Raw genomic sequence first — 13,686 nt, 5'->3', positions numbered from 1 at the left:
CCCACCCCTCATTCCTTGTCTCATGTCGGTCCCCCGCCCCACAGGTTGGTGGCAGACTGATTGTCCATGCAGATGAGCTGGCCCAGATGTGGAAGGTGCTGAATCTCCCAACTGACCTGTTTAACAGTGTGATGAATGTGGGCCGCTTCACGGAGGAAATTGAGTGGCTGAAGTTTCTAGCCCTTGCCTGTAGCTCTCTCGGAGTTGTAAGTTAGCTTTAATGTTTTTTGTTCCTTAAGGGAAAATCTTTTGTGGGGCTGGACAGTCTCCAGGAAGGGGGGGGGGGGTGGCGGCGCAGTGTAGTACACACAGTCAACTCTCCAGGGTTGATAAGGAGCCTACCCCTTCTTTTCTACTCCCCCTCCTCTCTGAATTAAGGTTATTTCTCTGCTTGTTAGCCAGAAGCAGGGATGGGGAGGAGAGCAGGGAAAGCTGTCATCTGGTTCTGGGGATAAGTTGACTAAAATGCAGTTTTTGGATTATTTATTAATTTCACTTAGGTTTATTACCACTCCACTCCCTCCATTCATGTTCCTAAAGATAAGCAAAAGCCAGCTGTAGACGAAGATTGGCTTACATTTGGGTTTCAGACACCTAGAAGATATAATAATAGAGATTTTAAAAAAGAAATACAGCCTTATAGAAAACTACTGTATGATAAGCATAACTGGATACAAAAATCAGAGATAAGAGAGCAGGAAAGAAGATATGAGGCTGTTTCCAGATTCAGTCATGACATCACCATGGATGCAGGATGTTCATACAAATTCATGCCTTTTCCAAATTTGACTTGAATTTACAATTGGAAAAGCCATTTTCCCATTTCAAAGAAACCATTTCATATACATACTTAAAAGCTTTAGGTATCATATTATATGTGGACTCACTCTTGTTAAACACTGTTATAATAGCAAATGAAAATGAGTCAGAAAAATGATTTTTTAAAAATCCCCTAAATACATACAAATTTAAAAATTAATGAGAAAATTATTGCTTCTGCCAAAACCAAATGGTACAAAAAAGGTAGTTTGAATCATTCAGTATATCTAAATACAACCTTGTTCTTCCTTCTCAAATGTCCTGAGTATGTGTACTTGACACTTGTGCTTGTAAGAAAATTATCAGAAATACTGTAGTCCAACTTTTCCTGTGATTCTGCTCAACTTTCAGCATAATTATTTCTTTAGAGAGGAAGAGAGAAGAGGTCATTCTTGGGTTTTTTCCTTTTTCACGGCCTTCCCTAGCACTCTTATGCAATGAATAAACTATTCCCAGCAACAGAGGCAAATGAGTTGCCAATGAGCACTGCCACACTTCTGTGGAAATAGCCCCATGGATTGGGGGAAAATCACAGAGGAAAAATGAAAAATTGATACATTTTATTAAATTCTCGTAAGGTCACAAGCTTACTCACGCCATATTCACAGATGCTCACGGAGTGGGGAAATGTACTTTCTCTGTAATTAATCCTGCTTTTCCCCACCTACCCTACCCATGAAGAGTGGATTAAGAAAAGAATAGATTCAACCCAACCCAGGAGTTTTTCATCTGCTGCAGTAACTAAAAACAGCTTTCAGGTGAATTACTCAGTTTCTCAGATTTCTCCTCACAGCTCCTCTCTGCAAGGTGGCAGTTGAGTGTTCAAGGAAAGGCGTGATGCTGGGATCTCAGAGCACCCAGTAGGAGGGTTCGCACCTCCCTTGGTCCTCTCCAGCATCTCTGATCTCCATGGAAATACTCACCTGTGTGGTGCTAGCTGTGCAGCTGAAGTCTTTGGTCTTTTCTCTCTCACAGCACAATAATCCTCCAACCAGCAAACCTCCATTCTCCCTGGTGTTCAGGGCCTCCTTAAGTCACTTCCAGAGTGCCCTCATCTGCTCCACGTCACAGCCGCCCACCACCTTGGAGGTGTCTGAGTCCTCTCATCCACACGCCTCACAGTAACCTAGAATGACTTGGGAAAACCAAATTCCAACCCTCCTTCTGCAGCAGCTAGGTTTACTCTGATATGGCTGCCTCCCACACCAGGGAAAAAAAACCCATGAGGTGATGTTTCTACTTCCCTGCTAAAACGAGGAGGTTTGCGTAAATGTTCCATGAGGTTCTTTGGCCTCTATCATCCTGTGATTCTGTTCCACCTTCTCGGCTTCCACTGAGACACCCTCAAGCCTGGCCCAGGATAGCAGTGGCCCCACCAATTCTGAGCGGTGACGGGGGTCTGACTTTGTGTCCTGTATCCATAAGTCAAGGGCGCCCAGTGCTGAAGTCCGCCTGCAGGACCCTCAAGCCTGGCCCAGGATAGCAGTGGCCCCACCAATTCTGAGCGGTGACGGGGGTCTGACTTTGTGTCCTGTATCCATAAGTCAAGGGCGCCCAGTGCTGAAGTCCGCCTGCAGGACCCTCAAGCCTGGCCCAGGATAGCAGTGGCCCCACCAATTCTGAGCGGTGACGGGGGTCTGACTTTGTGTCCTGTATCCATAAGTCAAGGGCGCCCAGTGCTGAAGTCCGCCTGCAGGTCCAGTCCATAAATAAAGGATGCCCTGTGAATCCAGGAGCCCGTCCCATTTTACCCATTTGTTTCATGTTGGACTGCTGCTGGGAACTTAAACGTGGGAGAGGTCGGGGTGTCACCATCTGGAGGAGGGGTGCGTTCTTGCTAATCTATACATCCTTCAAGGCAAGCCCAGAAATTCCTTTCTTGCTTTGCCAACTCACAGTCAGCCATGATATCCGTGCCATTTAGGAAATCAAGTCCCCTCCTTACAGAAAATCTAATGGCAGGAATTTTAGAAAGCAGGTACATTTACTCCAGTCTTGAGCTCCCTGAATCTACACGTGGTTCAAAGTGCCGCAGATACACTTCCCTTTGAGCATGCGTTCCTCTTCCCTTAGAGCATTTCTTCCTCTAGAAAACCTCTCAACCTCCTGTTCCACGGAGACCAATTATATACAAGAGGAGGTTGTGTGATGTGTTCACTAGAAGGAAGGGCATGTTTTGTCAGCAAATAATTCACTTTCTGAGGCTTTCACCTCTGAGTTTTAAAAAGAGGCTTGCAAGATGCTCAAAGGTTATCTTTATGGAGTGGACCCCCATCTGACCAAAAAAACTTGTGCAACAGAATGCAGACCTCTGTTTTTATTGTTGTTTAGTAGCTAGGTCATGTCCGACTCTTTGTTACCCTAGGGACTGTAGCCTGCCAGGCTCCTCTATCTATGCAATTTCCCAGGCAAGAATACTGGAATGGTTATCATTTCCTTCTCCAGGGGATCCTAAGCCAGGGGTCAAACCTCTGTCTCCTGCATTGGCAGGGAGATTTTTTTTTACCACTGAGCCATCTGGGAAGCCCAGATCTCTGTTTACTTTAGGCTTATTTAAGTTTACCAAAAAGCTCCAGTCCAAAGAGTTCTTATCCATTCATCTATTTATTAAATATTTGAAAATCTTAAGAAGGCAATAGAATTTGAAGGTTTGTTGCTTGAATAATCAATAAAAGATGTTTGGGGCAGAAAGCAAGGGCTGCCATAACAGTGTACCACAGACTAGGTGGCTTAAACAACAGCAGTATTTTTTGGAAGCTGGAAGTCTGAGATCAAGATTGTAAATGGAACCACCTTGGCTTGTGAATGGAAGTTGTCTCCCTCGTCCTCATGTGGTCGTCCGTCTCTGCACTCATGAGTCTGGTCTCTCTCTCTCTCTGCATCGTAACCTCTTCTTGTAAGGACACCAGACCTACTGGATTAGAGTCCACTCTAATGACTTCCTTTTAACGTAATTAGCTCTTTAAAGGCTCCGTCTCCAAATACAATCACATTCTGAGATCCTAAGGGTTAGGGTTTCAACATATGGATTTTGGGCAGACATAACACAGCCCATAACAGCGCCCCAATTTGGATGAGGCTGTAGGAAGAGGACTACAGAACAAAAGTGTGTTTTTTTTCAAAAAACACACACAGAGGATGAGCTATAGATGGGAATTGTGACATTCATGCACACATGCTCGTAAATCTACCTAAAACCACTGTCACGGTGACCTCAAGTCGTGCACACACCCTCCCATCCTCTGACAACCTCTTACCAGCCTCCTGTGTGCCCACCCCCAGCCCTCCTCTATGGAAGCGCCTGGCACACTGCCTCACACACGGCTTCACAACAGCCTCCAGGAGAGAACTCCCAAGGGCAGGAGACAGAGAGTAAATGGAAGTGGCCTGGCCCCCCGCTGTGGCACGGCTCCAAGTATCTCTCTGGAGTAGATAAGCTGTCCTAATCACTGCAGCCCTTTAGAACTAAGACCGGAGAGAAGTCAGAAGAAATTATTCTAATTTTGTAGGATGCAAAATCAAATTCCCCTCCTTACGTGAGGTTATTCTCATCAAGATAATAAATGTCTTAAAGCATTCAACAGTCTATAAACTTAATTCCTTGAAAGTATCCCTCCCACCAAGAAAGGAAAGGAAATATTATAGAAAGATACCCAGTAGAGACAGAGGCGAGTATATTTTCAAAATGAGAAGCAAGTGATTTACGAAAATCATACGGGGAGAAGAAAGGTAATAAAGGAAATAAAATAGTAATACAGTCCAAAGATTCTCCATTTACTTCTAACATTTACTCTTGGAGGACTTTAGTGATTCACACCATTTGTTTGGACATTCAGGTAACTAATCTTTATTATTAATATAAGTGTATTCATTTGACCTAAGTTTGATTTTACCTTTCTGATAAGAGGGTTTGCTGTTTATATATTCTAATCATTATCTTCCATAGAGATGGTAGCTGTGGTTTCTTTAAAGTACTTATTTTGTGAATAGATAGGGTTGCCACAACAACAAAAAAAGAAAGACACCCAGTAGATACTCAATATTTTGAGATTGAGTTCACTGACATTCGGCATAAAAAATTCAAGCTTTCCAGAACATTGCATCATCCCCACTTAATTTTATGAGAGCAAGGTTTTTGTTTTGTTATATCTTAACTGATCTTAGGAATTTAGCGTGGAGTAGTGAGCTTCTCCTCACTTAACCTTCTGGTTTTATAGACCATTGCCAAAACTCTCAAGATAGTGTGTGAAGTGTTATCATCGGACCATGACAGTGGCCCTCCCCGGATCCCATTCAGCACCTTCCAGTTTCTCTACACGTATATCGCTGAAGTGGATGGGGAGATCTCAGCATCACACGTCAGTCGAATGCTGAACTACATTGAACAGGAAGTGTAAGCAAACATTTAGCAATTGGAGGGGAAAGAGTATATGGAAAGCAAATCCAGCAGACCAAGGCATAGTGAGGTTACTGTATTATGCAGCTCTGGGAACAGAGGAATGTTGTGAAGAACAGTAACTAGGGATCAGAAAGAGAAGGGGAAATGGAAGAGAGAGAATGGTATAGGACAGTGACTCAGAGTGCCACACAGACCAGCAGCAGCACCTGGGAACGTGTTAGAAATGCAATTTTTCAGGCTGTACCCTAAGCCCATCAAATCAGAAACTCTGAGGGTGAGACCAGGTACCTGTGCTTCAGCAAGCCTTCCAAGTGACTCTGGTTCACATTCAGGTTTGACCAGTGGTGGAGGTGGGGTGGAGGAGGAACAGACAGACAAGAGGTCAGAGAAAGAGAGGGTGATGAGGGCAGGAGCCACAGCAGACTTAAGTTGGAGGGACAGAGTTGTTTATATATTGTCTTTCTTAAGATTACATATTAAATAAGCTAACACCCCAATTTTTTTTCCCAAACAGTATTGGTCCTGATGGTTTAATCAAGGTGAATGACTTTACCCAAAACCCCAGGGTTCGGCTGGAATAAAAGCACACTTTTGGCAATTTTAAAGGAAGATACAGAGATGATTGTGCTTCAGAATGACTGAACTTCATATACCATCCAAAGCCAATTTTCTTGTGTAACTGGTACACACTAATAAACAATTAGGCAAACATATGAAATTAGAAATGTGTGGAATTAAGATGTAAAGTTGTTGAGACGTAATACTTCAATTAACAGAAGATTAGTATTCTTCCCCCATGGACACTCTGTAAAGTCACTGATGAAGCATGGATAGAAAATACATCTCGAGTGAAAGCCAGGCTGTCGGATTTTCAGAGGTGGAATGTTATCCAGACACAGTTTTCATGTTTTGTGACTGTTAGGCATAATTTACATGAGCATCTTTTACATGATCAATCCACATTTTGACCAGTTTATTTCTCCATTTGTTGTTTTGATGCTAGTTCATTCATTCATTCATTCACTTACCAATGTTTATTGAGGCTAGCTGTATGCCAGGGATAAGACTGCCAGGTAAAATACAGAACACTCAGTTGGACAAATTATACATATATATATATATGTATATATATGTATGTATTTTTTAAAGTAATTTCTGTTTTATTCTTTTGCTATACCTGGCAACCCTAGCCAGGAACTATGCTGGCTTCTGGGCATATACAAATAAATTATATGTGAATTCTGCCTTCAAGGAGCTCACAGTCTAATGTGAAGATAAAACATGAACTTAAAACCACTTTAATGTAAGTGCCCTGCTGCTGCTACTGATGCTAAGTCACTTCAGTTGTGTCTGACTCTGTGCGACCCCATAGACGGCAGCCAACGAGGCTCCCCCGTCTCTGGGATTCTCCAGGCAAGAACACTGGAGTGGGTTGCCACTTCCTTCTCCAGTGCATGAAAGTGAAAAGTGAAAGTGAAGTCGCTCAGTTGTGTCAGACTCTTAGCGACCCCGTGGACTGCAGCCCACCAGGCTCCTCCATCCATGGGATTTTCCAGGCAAGAGTACTGGAATGGGTTGCCATTGCCTTCTGCGTAAGCACCCTAAGAGGCATTAAAAAGCATTTCAGAGATGATTATTGAAGTTTCCACATTAAGGTGCTGACACCATATCCCGATATAATGAGACCCTCTTAGGAAAATCTCCCTGCATGAGCTTAAGACCTTCTGACAAGGTTACCAGATTTTTCTTTCTCCCAGGAAGCCACAAATTTAACAGGCTGTGTGGTTATTGTTCTTAAGGCCAGGTGTGCCCAGGTTGCCTTTCTATCTGTAACACCATCCCCTCTTGAAAATTGTTTTTGTATAAAAACCATGTTGCCTTTTTCATAATACATGCACCTCTCTACTGAATTGGGGAAATTTTTGTCCATTAGTATCTAAATAAGTAAAAGAAGATTGTGATGGGATGTCACCACAGGCCCTAGAGTGAAACAATAAAAAGGGCTGAAACGAATTTTACCCCTGTGGTCATCTGGCTACACCTGCAGGGGGTCAGTTCAGTTCAGTCGCTCAGTTATGTCCGACTCTGTGACCCCATGAATTGCAGCATGCCAGGCCTCCCTGTCCCTCACCAACTCCCGGAGTTCACTCAGACTCAAGTCCATCGAGTCAGTGATGCCATCCAGCCATCTCATCCTCTGTCGTCCCCTTTTCCTCCTGCCCCCAGTCCCTCCCAGCATCAGAGTCTTTTCCAATGAGTCAACTCTTCACAAGAGGTAGCCAAAGTATTGGAGTTTCAGCTTTAGCATCATTCCTTCCAAAGAAATCCCAGGGCTGATCTCCTTCAGAATGGACTGGTTGGATCTCCTTGCAGTCCAAGGGACTCTCAAGAGTCTTCTCCAACACCACAGTTCAAAAGCATCAATTCTTCTGTGCTCAGCTTTCTTCACAGTCCAACTCTCACATCCATACATGACCACTGGAAAAAACATAGCCTTGACTAGATGGACCTTTGTTGGCAAAGTAATGTCTCTGCTTTTCAATATGCTATCTAGGTTGGTCATATCTTTTCTTCCAAGGAGTAAGTGTTTTTTAATTTCATGGCTGCAGTCACCATCTGCAGTGATTTTGGAGCCCAAAAAAATAAAGTCTGACACTGTTTCCACTGTTCTCCCATCTATTTCCCATGAAGTGATGGGACCAGATGCCATGATCTTCGTTTTCTGAATGTTGAGTTTTAAGCCAACTTTTTCACTCTCCTCTTTCACCTTCATCAAGAGGTTTTTCAGTTCCTCTTCACTTTCTGCCATAAGGGTGGTGTCACAGCCTTGTCTAACTCAATGAAACTAAGCTTTGCCCATGGGGCCACCCAAGACGGGTGGGTCATGGTGGAGAGGTCTGACAGAATGTGGTCCACTGGAGAAGGGAATGGCAAACCACTTCAGTATTCTTGCCTTGAGAACCCCATGAACAGTATGAAAAGGCAAAATGATAGGATACTGAAAGAGAAACTCCCCAGGTCAGTAGGTGCCCAATATGCTACTGGAGATCAGTGGAGAAATAACTCCAGAAAGAATGAAGGGATGGAGCCAAAGCAAAAACAATACCCAGCTGTGGATGCGACTGGTGATAGAAGCAAGGTCCGATGCTATAAAGAGCAGTATTGCATAGGAGCCTGAAATGTCAGGTCCATGAATCAAGGCAAATTGGAAGCGGTCAAACAAGAGATGGCAAGAGTGAACGTCGACATTCTAGGAATCAGCAAACTAAAATGGACTGGAATGGGTGAATTTCACTCAGATGACCATTATATCTACTACTGTGGGCGAGAATCCCTTAGAAGAAATGGAGTAGCCATCATGGTCAACAAAAGAGTTTGAAGTGCAGTACTTGGACGCAATCTCAAAAATGACAGGATGATCTCTGTTAGTTTCCAAGGCAAACCATTCAATATCACAGTAATCCAAGTCTATGCCCCAACCAGTAATGCTGAAGAAGCTGAAGTTGAACGGTTCTATGAAGACCTATAAGACCTTTTAGAACTAACACCCAAAAAAGATGTCCTTTTCATTATAGGGGACTGGAATGCAAAAGTAGGAAGTCAAGAAACACCTGGAATAACAGGCAGATTTGGCCTTGAAATACGGAATGAAGCAGGGCAAAGGCTAATAGAGTTTTGCCAAGAAAATGCAGTGCAGGGGGTAGGGAACAACTAATTCTCCCTGCTGTTTGCCATCAGCCAGAGTGACCCATCAGTTATAGCCACTCTAGAGCCTTTGGTTGTTTGAAAGGCTGAAGCACTGCAGGTGAAACCGTGCACTGTAATTAATCAGGGTTAGAGAGTGCCTATTTTTGGGGGCTCCAAAATCACTGCAGATGGTGACTGCAGCCATAAAATTAAAAGACGCTTACTCCTTGGAAGGAAAGTTATAACCAACCTAGTTAGCATATTGAAAAGCAGAGACATTACTTTGCCAACAAAGGTCCGTCTAGTCAAGGCTATGTTTTTTCCAGTGGTCATGTATGCATGTGAGAGTTGAACTGTGAAGAAAGCTGAGCGCAGAAGAATTGATGCTTTTGAAGTGTGGTGTTGAAGAAGACTCTTGAGAGTCCCTTGGACTGCAAGGAGATCCAACCAGTCCATCCTAAAGGAGATCAGTCCTGGGTGTTCATTGGAAGGATGGATGCTGAAGCTGAAACTCCAATACTTTGGCCACCTCATGCGAAGAGTTGATTTATTGGAAAAGACCCTGATGCTGGGAGGGATTGGGGGCAGGAGGAGAAGGGGATGACAGAGGATGAGACAGCTGGATGGCATCACTGACTCGATGGACATGAGTTTGGGTAAACTCCAGGAGTTGGTGATGGACAGGGAAGCCTGGTGTGCTAAGATTCATGGGGTCGCAAAGACCCGGACACGACTGAGTGACTGAACTGAACTGACTGAGAGAGTGACTGACATCTTTTAACCTGCCTCAGTCTATTTCTCTTTCACTGTGATCAAAGAATTTTAAATATGATCTTGCCTGGCAGTGAGGAGTGAAGGGGAGCTGAGGGAACAGCCCCAGTTTGAAAGACCCTAAGACAACAAGGTCATAGAATAATAAAAGTTAAAAGATCTTTTGTACATTTGAGATAACAGATTGAAATTAGAAACTAAACCTCAGTAGTCCTGAGCATAATCCCTGAAGAGTGAGGCTAATGAAACCTCAGCCATCAAAGTGAATCCTGAACACAGACATGAAATCATCGGTAGTACTAGAGCCGTCAGTTGAGACTCAGCCCTACTGGCAATACCAGTGGGGCAGACTCCATCGCTCGTCTTCCAAGCCACCACTTAGTGCCTGCTGTTTTCCTCCTCTCCACCTCCCAGCAGTGATGCTTCCTCCCAGGCACTGATATTACTAAACCATAGACATTCATCAGGGACACAGCACATCTGCACAGCACATCTCATCTACAGCACATGTCCCGAATTAACCTGCAGCAGCAGTCACCCCGATGGTGAAAAACAGCCTTTCCGTCTACCTGTGCTATACTGTGTTAACAATATTATGAATAACACATTAATGGTAACAGCCAGCATTTATCAAGCACTTCCTATGTGCAAGGCACTGTGCACAACATTTTACAGACATTCTCAATTTTTTCTTTATGACCTGACCTTACAAAGTCAGTACTATTATCCCCATTTTATAGATGAAAAACCAGTCTTAGGGAAATTAAGTTATTCATTGTCACTGGTAAGAAGGAATTTGAGTTCAGGTCTGTTTGGTTCCACACTTGTGCTGCCCTGCATGCACCGTGACTATCTTAGTATGCAGTTTCCCCCCAGAAACAGCCTCTGAGACAAGAATTTAAATGTATGTAGTTTGTTTGGGAGGCAATCCCAGGAATAGTGGAAGGGGAGTAGAGACCGTAAGATGGTAAAAGGAAGAAAGCCAATAGAGATATGTTATCAAGCCAGTTATCCCTGGAGGACTCTGTAGAGGCAGACTGGAGGCAGTGTAGATCATGCCTCACGGTTACCCAACCTGAGGGCTGAGGAAACTCTCCATCCATCATCAGCTAAGAGGCATTCACTTTCTGGCGTTAACAGCTTGACCAGCTCATGGCCTGAGCTTGCTCCTTTTACTCCAGAAAAATAAAAAGCTCTTATGTAGGAAGTTACAGATGTACACAATAAGCAACCTTTGAAAGCATACGGATGAGGTGCCACCCGCCTCTGCACAATGCCTTACAGAGACTTTAACGATTTTTAGCATTTTGATCACTATTGTTTCTCTCCTAGGGTGAGGGCCAATCCATAGGGGCTGTAGGCAATGAATGACTGACACTGCTGTTGTAAAATCACAACCTTGACCTTCAAACTGACACACTGTCCCAGACCAACTACTTTGTGTAACTTCCCTAGTGGAGATCGTTCCAGAGGGGCCCTCTTGGTCATTGCTGCCAATAGACCCTTTTCAGATCCATCCCACTGCCCTTCCTATCGTGACCAGAAATATCTGAATCCTAGCATGACCTCAGTTAAGCTAACTTAGACCCTTGTAACATATGGTTTGTATGTCTCCTTTAAAAAGAACAACATTCAGGAAGCAATAAAACCAGGATTTTTTGGAACAAAAAAAGTGGGCTCTTTCTTTCCTAAATTAAGCTATTTTGATTAAAGTGAAGACTGCAGATATATTTAAAGCTTCAGTAGGAAATGCAAAGATTATGGCTCAATTCCACTTTCTCTGTGCTCCATGCCCCCTCTCTCCTGGATGCTGTTCAATCAGGCACCTCTCTAGCCCCAGTTAACCAAAAACTTCCAAGATCCCCAGGGCCCCAAAACAGAAGCTGCTGGACACTCAAGTGTGGAAAGCTGAGTTTGAATCATGTAAGAATGAGATTCTTAACCTGAAATTTTTGGAGAGGCTCCTGAATGCCTCTGATAATGTTGTATAAGAATGTTTCATACATGTGCACATTTGCATTTTTCTGAGGAAAAATTTAAAAGCTTCTAGAAAATTCTCAAAATTGTATAGGAGCTCAAAAAGTTAAGAACCCTTGTGTTAGAAATAATTACAGAAGTCATCAAATGACTTGAGGAAAAGCAATACAGCAGTCTCAGATCTTTCCAAGCAGAACTGAGCTCATGTTTCTAAGCTTTAATTTATTATTCAGTTCACAGCCGATACTTGTTTCCTGGCTACAAATCTTAACTGTGTTTTTAGTTTAGATTTTCATATACTTTGCAACTTTGATGGTTTCCTATAAACTGAAACATGGTTAAACATGGACAAATACTTTCACACTTCAGAGGTGAGACAACTGGAAAAAGTCATTGGTCCAAGGTACTAAATTACAAAATATGGCCTAGACCAAGCTGAGTCATTAACCATGATACTACAGGGACCTAAACTTCCCTATTAGGCTTAAAGGACTGAGTCCTGAATAATTTTGAGTCTTGGGATTCCCTGGTGGTCCAGTGGTTAAGACTCTGCCTTGCAGTACAAAGATGTCAATTTGATCCCTGATCTGGGAAGATTCTAGGCTTCCCTTGTGACTCAACTGGGAAAGAATCAGCCAGCAATGCTGGAGACCTGGGTTTGATCCCTGGGTTGGGAAGATCTCCTGCAGAAGGAATTCTCCAGTATTCTCGCCTGGAGAATTCCATGGACTGTATAGTCCATGGAGTCACTAAGAGTCGGACACGACTGAGCAACTTTCACTGGGAAGATTCCACATGCTTTGGAGTAAGTAAGTCCTGGGTTACAACTACTGAAGCCCTTCTACCTAGAGCCTGGGCTCCACAGGAGAAGCCACCACAGTGAGAAGCCTGTGCGCTGCAACTAGAGAGTAGCCCCTGCTCACTGCTTCTAGAGAAAGCCCACGTGCAGCAATGAAGACCCAGCACAGCCAAACATAAAAATAAAGGAAAAAAATAATAATCCTGAGTTTCAGAACATGCAAATAGCAGTCAGCCCCAGTGCAACAAAGGAGTCCAAACACTGGTTGGTTCATTTGTTTACTTAACCATTAAAAAATTCCTACTATGGACACCCCTGGTGGTCCAGTGGCTAAGAATCTGCCTGCCAGTGCAGGGGATTTGGGTTCAATCCCTGGTCTCAGATTCCACATGCCATGGGCAACTAAGCTTGTGCACCACAACTGCTAAAGCCTGTGTGCCCTAGAGCCTGTACATCACAACTAGAGGAAGCCTGAGCACAGCGCAGACCCAGTACTGCTGCTGCTGCTGCTAAGTCGCCTCAGTCATGTCCGACTCTGTGCGACCCCATAGACGGCAGCTCACCAGGCCCCACCATCCCTGGGATTCTCCAGGCAAGAACACTGGAGTGGGTTGCCATTTCCTCCTCCAATGCATGAAAGTGAAAAGTGAAAGTGAAGTCGCTCAGTCGTGTCCGACTCCTAGCGACCCCATGGACTGCAGCCTACCAGGCTCCTCCATCCATGGGATTCTCCAGGCAAGAGTACTGGAGTGGGGTGCCATTGCCTTCTCCGAGACCCAGTACAGCCATAAATAAATAAATAAAATTTATCCCACTCTGCACAAGACATGTGCTAGGTATTAGGGATGCTACACTGAATAAGATAAGTTTCTTGCTTTCGTAGAAATGAAATTCTACTTGGGAAGACATCAAGTAACTAATCATGTAAAATAGCTCAGTTGGTAAAGAAACCGCCTGCAATGCAGGAGACCGGGGTTCAATCCCCAGGTTGGGAAGATCCCCTGGAAAAGGGAGAGGCTACCCACTCCAGTATTCTGGCCTGGAGAATCCCATGAACTACCATGGGGTCACAAAGAGTCAGACACAACTGAGTGACTTTCACTTTCAGGTGAAAAGTGGTGCTATAACAGCAAAGTAAGGGGGCACACTAATTAGGCTGCAGGAGTGGAGCAGAAGGAAAGACTTTCTTGAGAAACTAACGGGAGAGAGAACTCAGAAGACCATGGCTTCAGTT

At 43.9% G+C, this 13,686-nt stretch overlaps 1 protein-coding gene across 1 annotated transcript in view; it reads left to right on the top strand.

Annotated features, from left to right (window-relative positions):
- Positions 1 to 5,936, top strand: part of ROPN1 (rhophilin associated tail protein 1) — a 35,241-nt gene extending 29,305 nt beyond the window's left edge. The window contains exons 4-6 of the mRNA XM_027536174.1: positions 45 to 206; positions 5,037 to 5,212; positions 5,733 to 5,936. Of these exons, the coding sequence (XP_027391975.1) occupies positions 45 to 206; positions 5,037 to 5,212; positions 5,733 to 5,799 (405 nt within the window). The 3' untranslated portion in view covers positions 5,800 to 5,936. The remainder of the gene's footprint in view (positions 1 to 44; positions 207 to 5,036; positions 5,213 to 5,732) is intronic.
- Positions 5,937 to 13,686: the final 7,750 nt, after the last annotated feature.

This window comes from Bos indicus x Bos taurus, chromosome 1, assembly GCF_003369695.1.
Source record: "Bos indicus x Bos taurus breed Angus x Brahman F1 hybrid chromosome 1, Bos_hybrid_MaternalHap_v2.0, whole genome shotgun sequence".
In the NCBI taxonomy this organism is placed as follows: domain Eukaryota; kingdom Metazoa; phylum Chordata; class Mammalia; order Artiodactyla; family Bovidae; genus Bos; species Bos indicus x Bos taurus.
Note: the sequence above shows the minus strand (reverse complement) of the source record. Positions and strands in the feature narration are given on the sequence as shown.